The sequence below is a fragment of the Mytilus edulis genome, chromosome 5, assembly GCF_963676685.1.
Source record: "Mytilus edulis chromosome 5, xbMytEdul2.2, whole genome shotgun sequence".
In the NCBI taxonomy this organism is placed as follows: domain Eukaryota; kingdom Metazoa; phylum Mollusca; class Bivalvia; order Mytilida; family Mytilidae; genus Mytilus; species Mytilus edulis.
The window spans coordinates 424,432-437,142 of record NC_092348.1 but is presented as its reverse complement, the minus strand read 5'-3'; the positions used below and the strand labels follow the sequence as shown (position 1 = coordinate 437,142).

Genomic DNA, 12,711 nt, shown 5'->3' with positions numbered 1-12,711 from the left:
AGTCAACACGTGTTCGAGGAAACCTCATATTTTCGATTTTCTTGGAAGCTTTATATTATAATTCGAGAGCTTTACTATCAAACGGACTTATACAGAATAGTCAAATCCTGTAAGCTTGATTATGCTTCAGGGTAATTGCGAAATTACAAATTATAATACTGATCTATATGTTTCTTACCGCTGGTTATATACTTATCGTGCTGGACTGTAAATCTCCCAGCCTATGACTAGCCAAGGTAATATTTCGGGTACCATACCTTGGTACCGGTATGGACATATACTTAATCGCTTTAAATGTTACTATTATATTGTTCTCGTATTATCAGTTTTTTCAATAATAAGTTAAAAAAAAAATGACTATTTGATCTGATTTCTTCTTCCGTCAATTAGTATTATGGTTTAACATTCAGTAATGTTGCTATCGAGAAAAAAACCATCTGAAATGAGAGGAACTCTAATAAAAAAAAATGAATATGCATTTTGGTGAACTTTTTTCCACCATGGTTGCAAATATTGAATGTATAGAATGAAACCAGCTATTCGATGGTGCCTCATCAAAACATTCTATGCATTTCCCTTTATAAAACGTAAAAAATAAAATGCCTGGAACGCTATGAATAAAAGACTGACCTGCTTGACGTTTGTATATATGTCTCGTCTGTTTAACTCCTTTAAGATTAATAGCCGCAGCCAGTCCTACAGCCAATAAGATCACTAAATATTTCATTATGATGTGCACACGTCGATGTCTTTATGAAGAAAGAGAATGTGCCAAGTGAGTGCATGATCACCAGGCCTTTATATGGAACATTATCTCTCTACCGAGGTCAATATGATCAACACTCCATTGGCTTATAGTGCAACCCAAAAGTTAAATACAAACATTACTTAAGGTGTTGTTTAGTCCACTGATAACTGTTTCAGTCATGAAACACATTAACAAACCTCTTATTATATACATGTGTATCACATTTGTATCAAATATGTTTGCTCGGTTCATGACAAATGGATGCTTAAACTTAGACAGGAAAGTAGGGCCAGAAATTAATCTTATATGGTCTTTAATTACTAGTATATTCAGAATATTTGACAGCATTCGCAAATGGTTTTAAAACTAGCATTTAATCTGAGTATTTTATTTTAATTTGTTTTAAATTTACATCATTTATTGAAAACTTAATGAGGAAAATTTATAAAATATTCAACTCTCATGATTGTTATATCAGTAACAATTTACTGAAACCTAGTAAAAGTATTTTGAATTATTAAGAATTAACACAATTATCACATATTATTCATATTCAAAGTTATGGAAATAAGGCTCAGATTTCTCCCATATACCCTTTTGTCCTTTTCTTTGAGTGTTCATGTACAGGACATATATTATTTGAGTGTTCATGTACAGGACATATATTCTTTGAGTGTTCATGTACAGGACATATATTCTTTGAGTGTTCATGTACAGGACATATATTCTTTGAGTGTTCATGTACAGGACATATATTCTTTGAGTATTCATGTACAGGACATACATTCTTTGAGTATTCATGTACAGGACATATATTCTTTGAGTGTTCATGTACAGGACATATATTTACAGTACCACGTCACATTGGAATGGGTAACATCCAAATTTCTTTGCAATGGGGGGAGTTTCATGATCTCTGTATGTTATACGGACTATAACATTATTGCAATGCTAACCAATAACACACTAATTTCGTTCTTTTGTCATTCAAATATTCCCGCCATTTATACGAGAAATCCGGCAATTTTACATATAAAAAAGAGGATGTGTTATGATTGCCAATGAGACAACTATCCACAAAAGACCAAAATGACACAGACATTAACAACTATAGGTCACCGTACGGCCTTCAACAATGAGCAAAGTTCATACCGCATAGTCAGCTTACAGTTCACTTTTTTAATGTAAATCTGATTTCAATTTAAGTATGCATAAAATACTTGACACTATAGAAGTAAATAAACAACACTTATTATCTCAGATGGTGCCATTAAAACAAAATACATATATGGTTTGGCGAGATCTGGCCACAGCTTTTATTCATAATATGATAGATTCATAAAATATATAATATATATATATAGATAGATAGACCATAGACCATGTATATGTAGATAGATCTATGGTCGGTTACCCGAAGATAATATGGCAACCAGGTAGATAGATAGATGTGAAGATAGATATATATGAAAATGTAAAGATGCACCGTGGGATACACTGGTGCTTTAAATTTAGAAAACACCGTGGGATACACAAGTGTAGTCTGTATTATCCAAAAACCTAAAATTTCATAAGTCAATGTTAAATATCTGATACAATCATATACAATGATATCTTAAAACAAAACAACGGTAATAAAATGTACACAAAATCAAATTTCGAGCATAAACAATAATTTAAAAAAAAACATTAGTTTCTACTATATAATATGTCGCAAACTTTAATATGGATCTGATGTAAGAGACATTATATTTCGAGGAATGTATCTAATCCACACTTATAGATATAGATTAGTAAATGAAATGTAATAGTTAGTTTGTAACGATATTATCAATATTAATGCATGTATAGTGGTCTGCCCACGAAATGTCACGCTTTTACCAATGTCATTGGCCTATTACTTATAATATCTGATGGAGGTGTAATACAATGACGGGCCTACTATTGCATGTTGATACACAATAAATATTGTTACTTTTTTAATTTGCAATAAATGTTACTGAAGGCACACGGGCAAATCACCGGTTTTCTGTATTGTATGTAAAGCTGAACATTTAGTTTTTTGTGTGTTGTTGTCCTTTCCGGCTTAATGAACTCAATGTGATCTTCTTCACTTTAATTTCTAACTGAGTTGGTGTATATAATCAAATTATTCATCAATTTTTGAAAATATCTATATTTCTGTACTGTATTACATTAATTTTGTTATATCAATTTGTTTATTGATCTCTATTTCTCTCCAGTATAAATAGACCTAGAATTCGACCACAACGTGATTTATAAGGAATGTCTATGTCTTAAAGATAGTGAGTGGTCTACCTGATATTTGTCTATTTAAACGTTTATTTGAAGGTATGGCGATGTCTTATAAAAGTTTAGAAACATTTTGCCACATTTTTATTTATTAACAACTGTGGAAATACAAAACTTCATTTTCATTACTATACGTATTTTTTTAATCATATTTAACCCTTTTCTTTTCTGTGACCTTTCGTTTGAAAAAAAAAGCTGACTAAGCAGTAATCATAACGGTACTATTTATTTTACTTTTATACAATGATTCAATCAAATTTCAAAATCATCAATGCATGATAACTAATCAAATAGTAAAATAAAATACGACCATAACACGAAAGTAGAATGTACAGTTACTAAAAAAGTCATGATTTATAGCAAAATAAAAACTGAAGGGTAAGAATACTTTTATTACTCCCTAAAGATGACGTCATGAATTAAATAACGGAAAGAATTTATACTGAAGAAAAAATTAATTCAAGTGAATTCAAGAAATTAAGAAAATATAAAAATGAAGATGTGGTATGATTGCCAATGAAACAAGTCTCGACAAGATACCAAAATGACAAAGAAATTAAGAACTATAGGTCACCGTACGGCCTTCAACAATGAGGAAAGCCCATACCGCATACAAATACTACAAGTACAAGTGGACGTGGCTGGATACTTGTGACAAGTCAACAACAAAGTGAATGTGAATGATAAAATATACTATGCGCAGATCTAAGAGTATTCGCAGTTACTGACAGCTATCGCAATGTCACTAACAACTAATAAAAACAAATCATGCATCTAAGACTAAATGCTAAGAATAATTTTCGAACCGTTTGATTAACATTTGATGACGTTATTTTGTTTTTAGGAGACCTGAAATCATTTGCAAAAATATAATCATTTACCTCATTTCGCGAAGATCTATTAAAAAAAACTTCCAAAAGAATTTATACTAATGCAATCAGTTTTACGCATTAATTGTTACTTCAATAATGTTGATCATAAAGATGTAATAGACTACAAGCTTCATAAAGGTCCTTTTTGATATAACAGAGCTTCCGAATTGTCCCCTTGTGGTAACGAAGTAACAGCGCTTTAGGTAACAGAGCTTCTGAAATTTTCCCTTGAGGCAACATAGCTTTCGAAATGTACCCTTAAGGTTACAGAGCTTGCGAAGTGTCCGTTTAAGGATACAGAGGTTCGGAAATATCCACTTTGAGGTAACAGAGCTTCTAAAATGTCCCTTCGAATTATAAGAGCTTCCGAAATGTCTTATTAAGGTAACAGAGCTTGCACATTGTCCCCTTGAGGTAACAGAGCTTGCACAATGTCCCCTTGAGGTAACAGAGCCTCCGAAATATCCCCTTGAGGTAACAGAGCTTGCACAATGTCCCCTTGAGGTAACAGAGCCTCCGAAATATCCCCTTGAGGTAACAGAGCTTCCAGACCTTGTGAATCATATTCTCGAATAATGTCACAGTTATACTGATTCCCTACTCGCTTATTAAGCTATCCTAGAAACGCAAAATCGAAAGCAATACAATGAGGTGTTGGTCTTTTATGGGATTTTTCTACTCTTCATGTGAAAGTCTAGTATAACAACAACAAAGCTAATACTAAGAAATGAAAGGTGGTCCTTTATAAAATTGATGTGAAAGTTAGAAGGAAACTTAAATGTGTGCATGTTATCAACAAACGTATATTTATTGAGTTATATGCATGAACCTTTAATTTGAAGAATACACAAAGAACACTCTAGTATAAGTCAATATATGATACACAATGTAGTGTCAGTCGGGAAATATGTACTGTACAACCTATGCTTTACTTGACAGGAACACATTTTGCTTCCGTGAGTCCACTAGCAGATGTAGAGCCCATATAAATGACAGTATGTCAGACAATCACCCTGTGCTGCAATATAAATATGTTTTTCTGCACGATTTCTGCAAATCTTGTCTCGCCCACGTACAGATAATTATCAGCTGTTTATATTACATAGATGTAATAGATTTGTACACTCCATGCTATCATATTTGTACACAGATAAATATAACATTCACAAGTATTTATAGGACGATTAGATCTATTCTATCCAAAGACTGACGCAGTTTTATTTCACTGTCAACGTTTGATTTATTTGACACTCGTGATCATGTATGTATAGGATTCGAAGAGGAAATGAAATTACACTGCATTTTGTGCGTTCGCAGCACTTATCTGGATTTAACCAAAGTCCTAGATTTTTTAATTCATCTAAGGTCAATTTTACCGAAGGAAGCTGGAACCTTTGTTTCTTAAGAATATTTTTAATTGTCAACAGAGCATTTACGAATAGAATAAAATCTGGTTCATCTGGTTCGCAAGGAACATCCAAGATTGATTAACTTCGTGGATAGACAACATTTCGCTCTTGTCAAATTCAGTATCGGTTCCATCCGCGAACAGTCAATACTGGGTCACATGTCGCACCAGGTCTAGTCGAAGTCGTGAATGAATGATATTGGGTCACATCTCATATCAAAGTTTGACAAAATCCGTGGATGTTAATACTGGGTCACTTGTCACACCCAGGACCGGCCAAATCAGGTTACATCTAGGTCTGTTTAAATCTGTGAAAAGTAATGCCGGCGTCACACATTGGCGTATAGACCGGCTTGCACCAGACGTACAGAGAAAATTGACAAAGTCCGTATACGTTAGTTGCACGCCAGAGGAACGCTAAGCGCGCGATGCATAAGTTTGAGGTTCGTCGAAATGCAAAGATATATGCTTGGTGTACGCTATAATTCCAAGAAATTTTTATGTAGCATAAAACATTTCATCCAGCTCAAGCGTTTGCCAAGCGTATACATGTACGCTACACGCACGTAATACATACGCTACAAGCGTGTTGCAAACGCGAATGATAAGTTTGAAACACGTTTAGGGCACGTTATACACTCTTCAAGATCGTTTGACTTTATACCGGCGTCACACATCAGCGTATAGCTCCGACGTACGCCGGGCGTGTTAAAAAGTCATGTACGCTGCCAATACGCTAGTAATTTTGGATGCATTCATCCTGTCCATCATATCTGTTTCGTGAGCAAAATGAGCTTTAAGCGTGTATCAGGCGTACAAGAAGCGTACCTAAGCGTTTATCGGGCGTTCAAGAAACGTATGTTGGCGTATGCTAGGCGTTTGTCTAAAGTAGATGGAATGCACGCCATGGAGGAAAAAAGTTTCTTGAAACTATTTGAGACGCACCCCGGTCGTGTCTTGGAGTTCTATTATGGGGTGTATGTTACAAACACACCCGCATACGTTTTAGTTAAATCTTGAAGCGTACACAACGTGCCTTAAACGTTTCACAAACTTATCTGTAGCGTGTTTAACGCGCTTGTAGCGTATGTATAACAGGCGTATAGTGTACAGATATACGCTAGACACACGCTTGAGCTGGATGAAAATTTTTATGCTGCATAAAAACTCCCAAGAGTTGTAGAATTCACCAAACGTATATCTTTGTATTTCGACGTACTTCAAACTTATGCAGCGCGCGTTTAACGATTGCTTAGCGTTCCTCTGGCATGCAACTAACGTGTCAATTTTCTCTGTACGTTTGTTGCACGCCGGTCTATACGCCAATGTGTGATGCCGTTATCAACTAAAACGTATGTGGGTATGTTCGTAACAAACACCCCATAATTAAACGTCACAAACACGCCAAAAAGCACGGATTCCGCACAAAAAGAATACGTCACTTATTTGTACTGTATTTCTGTCACGTAATGTTGTCATTTTAGCAGCATTTTTAAAATTGCCATATGAGCGGGAGGTTTAGCTAGTCATTAAACCAGGTTCAATCCACCTAAATATCCTGTACCAATTACGGAATGTGGCAGTTGTAATGTAACAGTCCGTTTCTATTGATGTTGTCGTTTGGTTTTTATGTAGTTTAGTGTTTCTGTTGTTTCGTTATCTTAATCTTATCGTTGATGAGTTTCCCTCGGTTATGGTTTGTGACCTAGATTTTTTTTTCTCAATCGATTTATGACTATTGACACCGTTGCCTTTATTTAGCACAGTTTCAGACGGAAATCATTCAATTGACAAATTGCAAAGTTAACCTTTAGAAGTGGGAGTTAAACAGGGGATCAAAGTCAAAATACCTTTGCCATTTCGAAACAGGTTATTGTCTAGCATCTAGTACACAGAAAAGAACATGACTACATATAAAGGCAACAGTAGTATACCACTTTTCAAAAGTTATAATCGATTGAGAGAAAACAAATTCGGGTTATAAACTGGGAGAAACGCACCAAATATAAGAGGAAAACAACTAAAAATCAGAAGCACTGAAGTGCAACAAAAACCAAACGACAATGCAACACACACAGAAACGAACTATACGATAACAATTGCCATTTACCTTACTTGGTGCAGGACATTTTAAGAAAAAAATGGTGGGTTGAACCTGGTTTTGTTGCTAGTCAAACCTCCCGGTTTTATGGCAATGTTAGATATAACACTAACATGACAACATTACATGACAGGACTACAATACAAATAAATGGAAGAACGTTCATGACAGGAAAATACACACATTATAATACAATAGAACATTACGACATGCTAATAGTTATTAAAGGTACCAGGCTTATAATATTATACGTCAGAAAATCCTTAGTATTTTGAAAAAATCATACTTTTGCAATCAGTAAATTTACAAAAATGACCATATAACTGATATACATGTCATTTCTTTTGTATTCTTCTGTTTCGTTCATTTTTCTTTACGTTGATGTTTACATAAATTATCAACATGTATACACCTTGAACTTAAATTTTATGATAACATTGACTGAAATGATAAAAGTTAATCACCCGACATCCGTATTATCTACATCTATGACAGATTGTTTTTTGTCAACCTGCAGGTATTTATTGCTTAGGTTAAATTTTTGCGGTTTAATTGAATTTTTTGTGTACATTCTGCATTGTAAACTTTTTTAACTCAAGTACGGTGATAGTTTTACCCTAGAAACATTTTTATTTTGCCATTGTAAATCCTTGCTTTGATAGAGATAAACTATAGTATGTGGTTTAATTTTTTCTCAAGTTATGCAAATGATTAAAATGAATAGAAGTTTTTAATTCTTTACTTGGTATTTTCATTTTGTTATTTTCAGGAATCACTTTGGTCTTTTATCATGTATAAAACATGTCATGGTAGCATTATAGGAACAACTTCGTGTACATCTCTTATTTTTCTTTTTTTTCTTCACTTAACTAAAATAATTGACACTGGACCTTTTTCTTCAATCGTGCAATCACATGATTTAAATGTTTTGTACTGCAGTCTTGCATACACAGATTGACAATCGTTCCTCAAATGATTTGTTAATTTTATACTACAGTTGTAATGCATCAATGAACAGTTTCCGTTTTAGAACTATTGGGGTTTTGTTTGGTGTTTTTTTTTCACTGATTCAAATAAAATTATTGTATGATCCTTAATAGAGGTATTAATTGTTTGCTTTTTATACGATATTTGCTTTCGTATCATTTGAAGTCGATATTTGCATATACGTGGTCGTAAATTATTGCTTTTGCTGTTTGGTCCATCTTTGCTCGATGCGTATGTGTACTGTCATTGTGTTATAAACAAAATGTATCCTTGTCGAAGTGTTTGCGCTTATGTTCTTTGTCTGTATGTCATTTTGTGTTTCTTAGTTGATATTCTTTTTATAGTGATGTTGATCATGGCGCAATATTGACTACTTAGCCCCTGTTTTCGTCATTTTTGCCTGTTTTGTCTGTTTGTTTTTTTCACACTTTGTTGTCCATATATTGATATTTTATTCAAGTAAGAGGTTTAGATAGCTTTAAAACTAGCTTCAATTTTCTATTTTATACACAAAAACATTTATGTGCCTAGTTATAAATATGACTATTGTTATCCATTAGTTCGAAGTGTTTGAGCTTTTGATTTTGCCGTATTGAATTTTCCCCGGAGTTCGGTATTTTTTTCATTTTCCTTTTTGTTAAATCTTGTGGATTTATAATACTTGATCTCGAGCACACCTGAGAGATATTAATTCTAGAAATTGAAAACAGGCCATGTTGCAATAAAATTGGGTCAATTTATGTAATTCGTGGTAAATTTGATATGTGAAATAGGCTTCTTCAGTATAAAGAAATAAAATAAGTTTGTCAATCAACACTACACCTTTACACTAGAATCAGCGATCGCAAGCGAGACATCAGGTGTCGCTACACCTTTTACCATTCTTCAGTTAGTTTTCACGAATCCATCCCTCACTTATGTTAAACAACCAACCTGTGTTTTCTGAATTAGTATTGTACAGCGTTGTGACCCATTTTTGGGGCAAATTACGTAAAAACACAAAGAAAAATTTACAAGCTCTTACTCCAAATATGAACATTTGAATGCAAAAGGGGCTTTTAGTACAATTTAACATCTTCAGGCACACTCATTTTTGGTTTTTCAACTTGATAAATTCAGTACTTTACCCTGAAATTCATGACCGAATAGTTTCAAGGTAACCTGCCCTTCCCACTAACACCCCATCACAACCCCTAGTTATCACCATACGTTGAAAGTGTGTAGAAATGTTGTAGAAAGTGTCTGAAAATTTTGCACTGTCCACAATGGTGAATATACTTATAACAACGAGAATAAAAGGACGATCACTGTGTTCAACGACCAATTGCGTTGTGTTATTGTTCTTAGGATAATATCTGTATTCTTGTCTTTCACTTTTGCCTATGTGCTTGTTTGTCTATATAAAATTGAGAATGGAAATGGGGAATGTGTCAAAGAGACAACAGCCGAAGGCCACCAATGGGTCTTCAATGCAGCGAGAAACGTCCACACCTGGAGGCGTCCTTATATGTCTTTATGTGTTTCTTTGATTGATATGACGTGGCTCTGATCTTATACATCCCGTCATTGTGTTATTGAAAGTTTTTATATTTATTTTTATTGTTAAGAACTTTTTGATAGTGATAAATTCTCATCAATTTGAGATGCGGTCCTTATCATTTTTCAACCACATGCATATTGAATCTACTCACTCAAATGTTATATGCGTTCGACAACTAGATAGATTATTTTTACTACAACCATCACGTATCCCCTTTCACCAAAATGAGACTAAGAAAAATTCTTCAAACTATATTTCTATTTTATACTAAAATAGTAATGTGTAAAATTTCCTATATGCGTTCATGGCATTTGGCTTGAAAATTTCATGTACCAAGTCAGAAATATGGCAGTTGTTATCTAATAGTTAGTTTTTATGTATGTTGCATTGTCGTTTATGTATAATAGCTATATAATGACTCAAAAATCTTTATAAGATTCGTCACTGAAAAGACTTTTGTATACGAAACGCGTATCTGCCGTACACTCTTATAATCCTTGTATCTATAATGAGTTTATATGCTCAGATCATCACATGGTATTCAATATAAGAAAACTATTTTCAATATGTATCACTCGGTGGAATGTTCACCATTTGCGATGGATGAGGTCAAGGTTAAGGTCATGGTAACGTCCTTATGTTCCGTTTCATCTTAAATTTATACCTTTACATATGTTTATATAAATCTACTTCAGGTAATTAGGAATGTCATCCAATATTCAATGTGGACCCTGTAGCCATGTCAACACTAAAAACAATGCACATAAATGGTGTACAAATTGCGAGGAAGGTTTATGTGTTAAATGCGAACAGGTTCACAAATCCAAGAAGTTAGGAAGAGATCACAAACTGATTTCATTTGATGACAATGTTCGCGTAAATTTAAAGTGTCACTTTCATGGAAAGGAGTTTAATTTCTACTGTAAAACACACGATGAAGCCATTTGCGGAACCTGCTTCTCCTTACAACACAAACATTGTTTTGATTCTATTATTACACTGGGCGAAGCAGCGGAAAATGCAAAAAGATCAATAGCTCTTGGTGACTTGATTGATTCGATTAATGGCACTTTAGTTAACATTAAAAATTTCATCGACAATCGCAATGTTGCAATTACAAATCTAAGAATAGAAGAAGAGGGCGTAAGAAAATCAATCAGTGAAATACGAGAAAACGTAAATAATCTGTTGGATGAACTTGAAAAAAAAATGTTAAATGAATTATCAGAACGGTGCGGAAATTGCATATCAAAATCTGAAAACGTCTTGCGTCAATTGAATGGAACAGAGAAGGAAATTCAGTTGCTAAAAGAACACACATTACAACTGAAGTGCTTTGGAACCGACTTAGAGATATTTCTAGGAACTCGTCAGATCAACAAAAAAGTCCTTGAAGATGTACAATCCGTCAAATCTGTGACCAGCTCAGTGCAAGATTATAAGATTGGGTTTGACAAGCATCCAAGAATTATTTCATTTCTACAAGACCTCGATTATTTCGGAAAGATCAAAGTCGAAGAAATCACTATAAGTTTACCTTATAAAGAGGAAAAAAATGATCAAGCTCAAATAGTACACATGCTAGCCGTTCAGTCTCTGGATAGTATAAGGCTACTATTGCGACAAAAGTTCACAATCAAAGGGGTAAATAAAATAAAAAATGTTTGCGGAGGTGTAATTTTAACAAATAATCATTTACTGATTGTAGATAAAGGATTGCAAAGAGTGATAAAGGAGTATAATGAAGATGGAAGACATATCCGTGACATACCAGTCTCTGGCAAACCGTTCGATTTGACAGTTATAGACATTGATCGCATTGCAGTTTCATATAATGATCGTTATATGGAAATATTGAACATTAAAGACAATGAAGTAAACGCGAAAGTAGCTTTCAAATGGCCCTGTTATGGAATAGCATGTCAAAATGGAAAAGTTTATATCAAAGTATTGAATGAAGGAATAGTAGAATTTGATGTATCGAGTAAAAGGTTGCGCACATTTGGTGAGCAATACGGTGGTCCCAGTATTATATATATAGCTACAACAAAAAACAGAATTTATTGTACCGACTTAGTGAATAAAACTATATACTGCAGAAGTATAACAGGTGCAGACATCTGGACATTCACTGATGAAAGTCTTGTCCAGCCCATGGGAATATCAGTTGATGGCAATGAAAACGTGTTTGTTGTAGGGACAGATTCAAGTAATTTGATGGTGATACAACGTAAAAGAAAACTTAGTAAGACATTACTTACTGCAGCTGATGGTCTGAACAATCCAGTTATTGTGCACTACAATCAAGATACAAAACTTTTGTTGATTTGTAACGCAGGTGGAAATTCTTTCGTATATAGTGTTATATAGATGCTTACAGGGTTGTGTGTTATGCTTGGTTTCATCTGGATATATTCATATCTATTTAGGGCAATTTTTGCTCTGAAATAAATACGGGAAATATTGTCTGAATTTCAGAATTCTGTGAAAGACATTCATATAATTGGATTGACAATTTCAGAATGAAATAATGATTTTAGATATCGAGTGTCCGAAACTATTTCCTTCATTAGAATAAGAAATATAAACGAACATTCTTTTGTTATACAGTTCTTTTTTTCACGAATATCCTTAATAATGAAGGGATTGAAGATAAAAAAAATAATTAGATAATTATCAAACAGACTCAATTAATCGATCTTTATGACCATTATGTCATATAAATAAACCCAGATGTAAGTG

At 33.8% G+C, this 12,711-nt stretch overlaps 2 protein-coding genes across 6 annotated transcripts in view; one reads left to right on the top strand and one right to left on the bottom strand.

Annotated features, from left to right (window-relative positions):
• LOC139522711 (putative per-hexamer repeat protein 5) overlaps positions 1-790 on the bottom strand; it is a 28,893-nt gene extending 28,103 nt beyond the window's left edge. For all 5 annotated transcript variants that reach the window (XM_071316181.1, XM_071316184.1, XM_071316183.1 and 2 more), the window contains exon 1: positions 631-790. In XM_071316181.1, the coding sequence (XP_071172282.1) occupies positions 631-727 (97 nt within the window). In that variant the 5' untranslated portion in view covers positions 728-790. The remainder of the gene's footprint in view (positions 1-630) is intronic.
• Positions 791-10,674: 9,884 nt separating this feature from the next.
• Positions 10,675-12,339, top strand: LOC139522628 (uncharacterized). The gene has a single exon (XM_071316094.1). The coding sequence runs from the start codon at positions 10,675-10,677 to the stop codon at positions 12,337-12,339; it is 1,665 nt and encodes a 554-aa protein (XP_071172195.1).
• Positions 12,340-12,711: the final 372 nt, after the last annotated feature.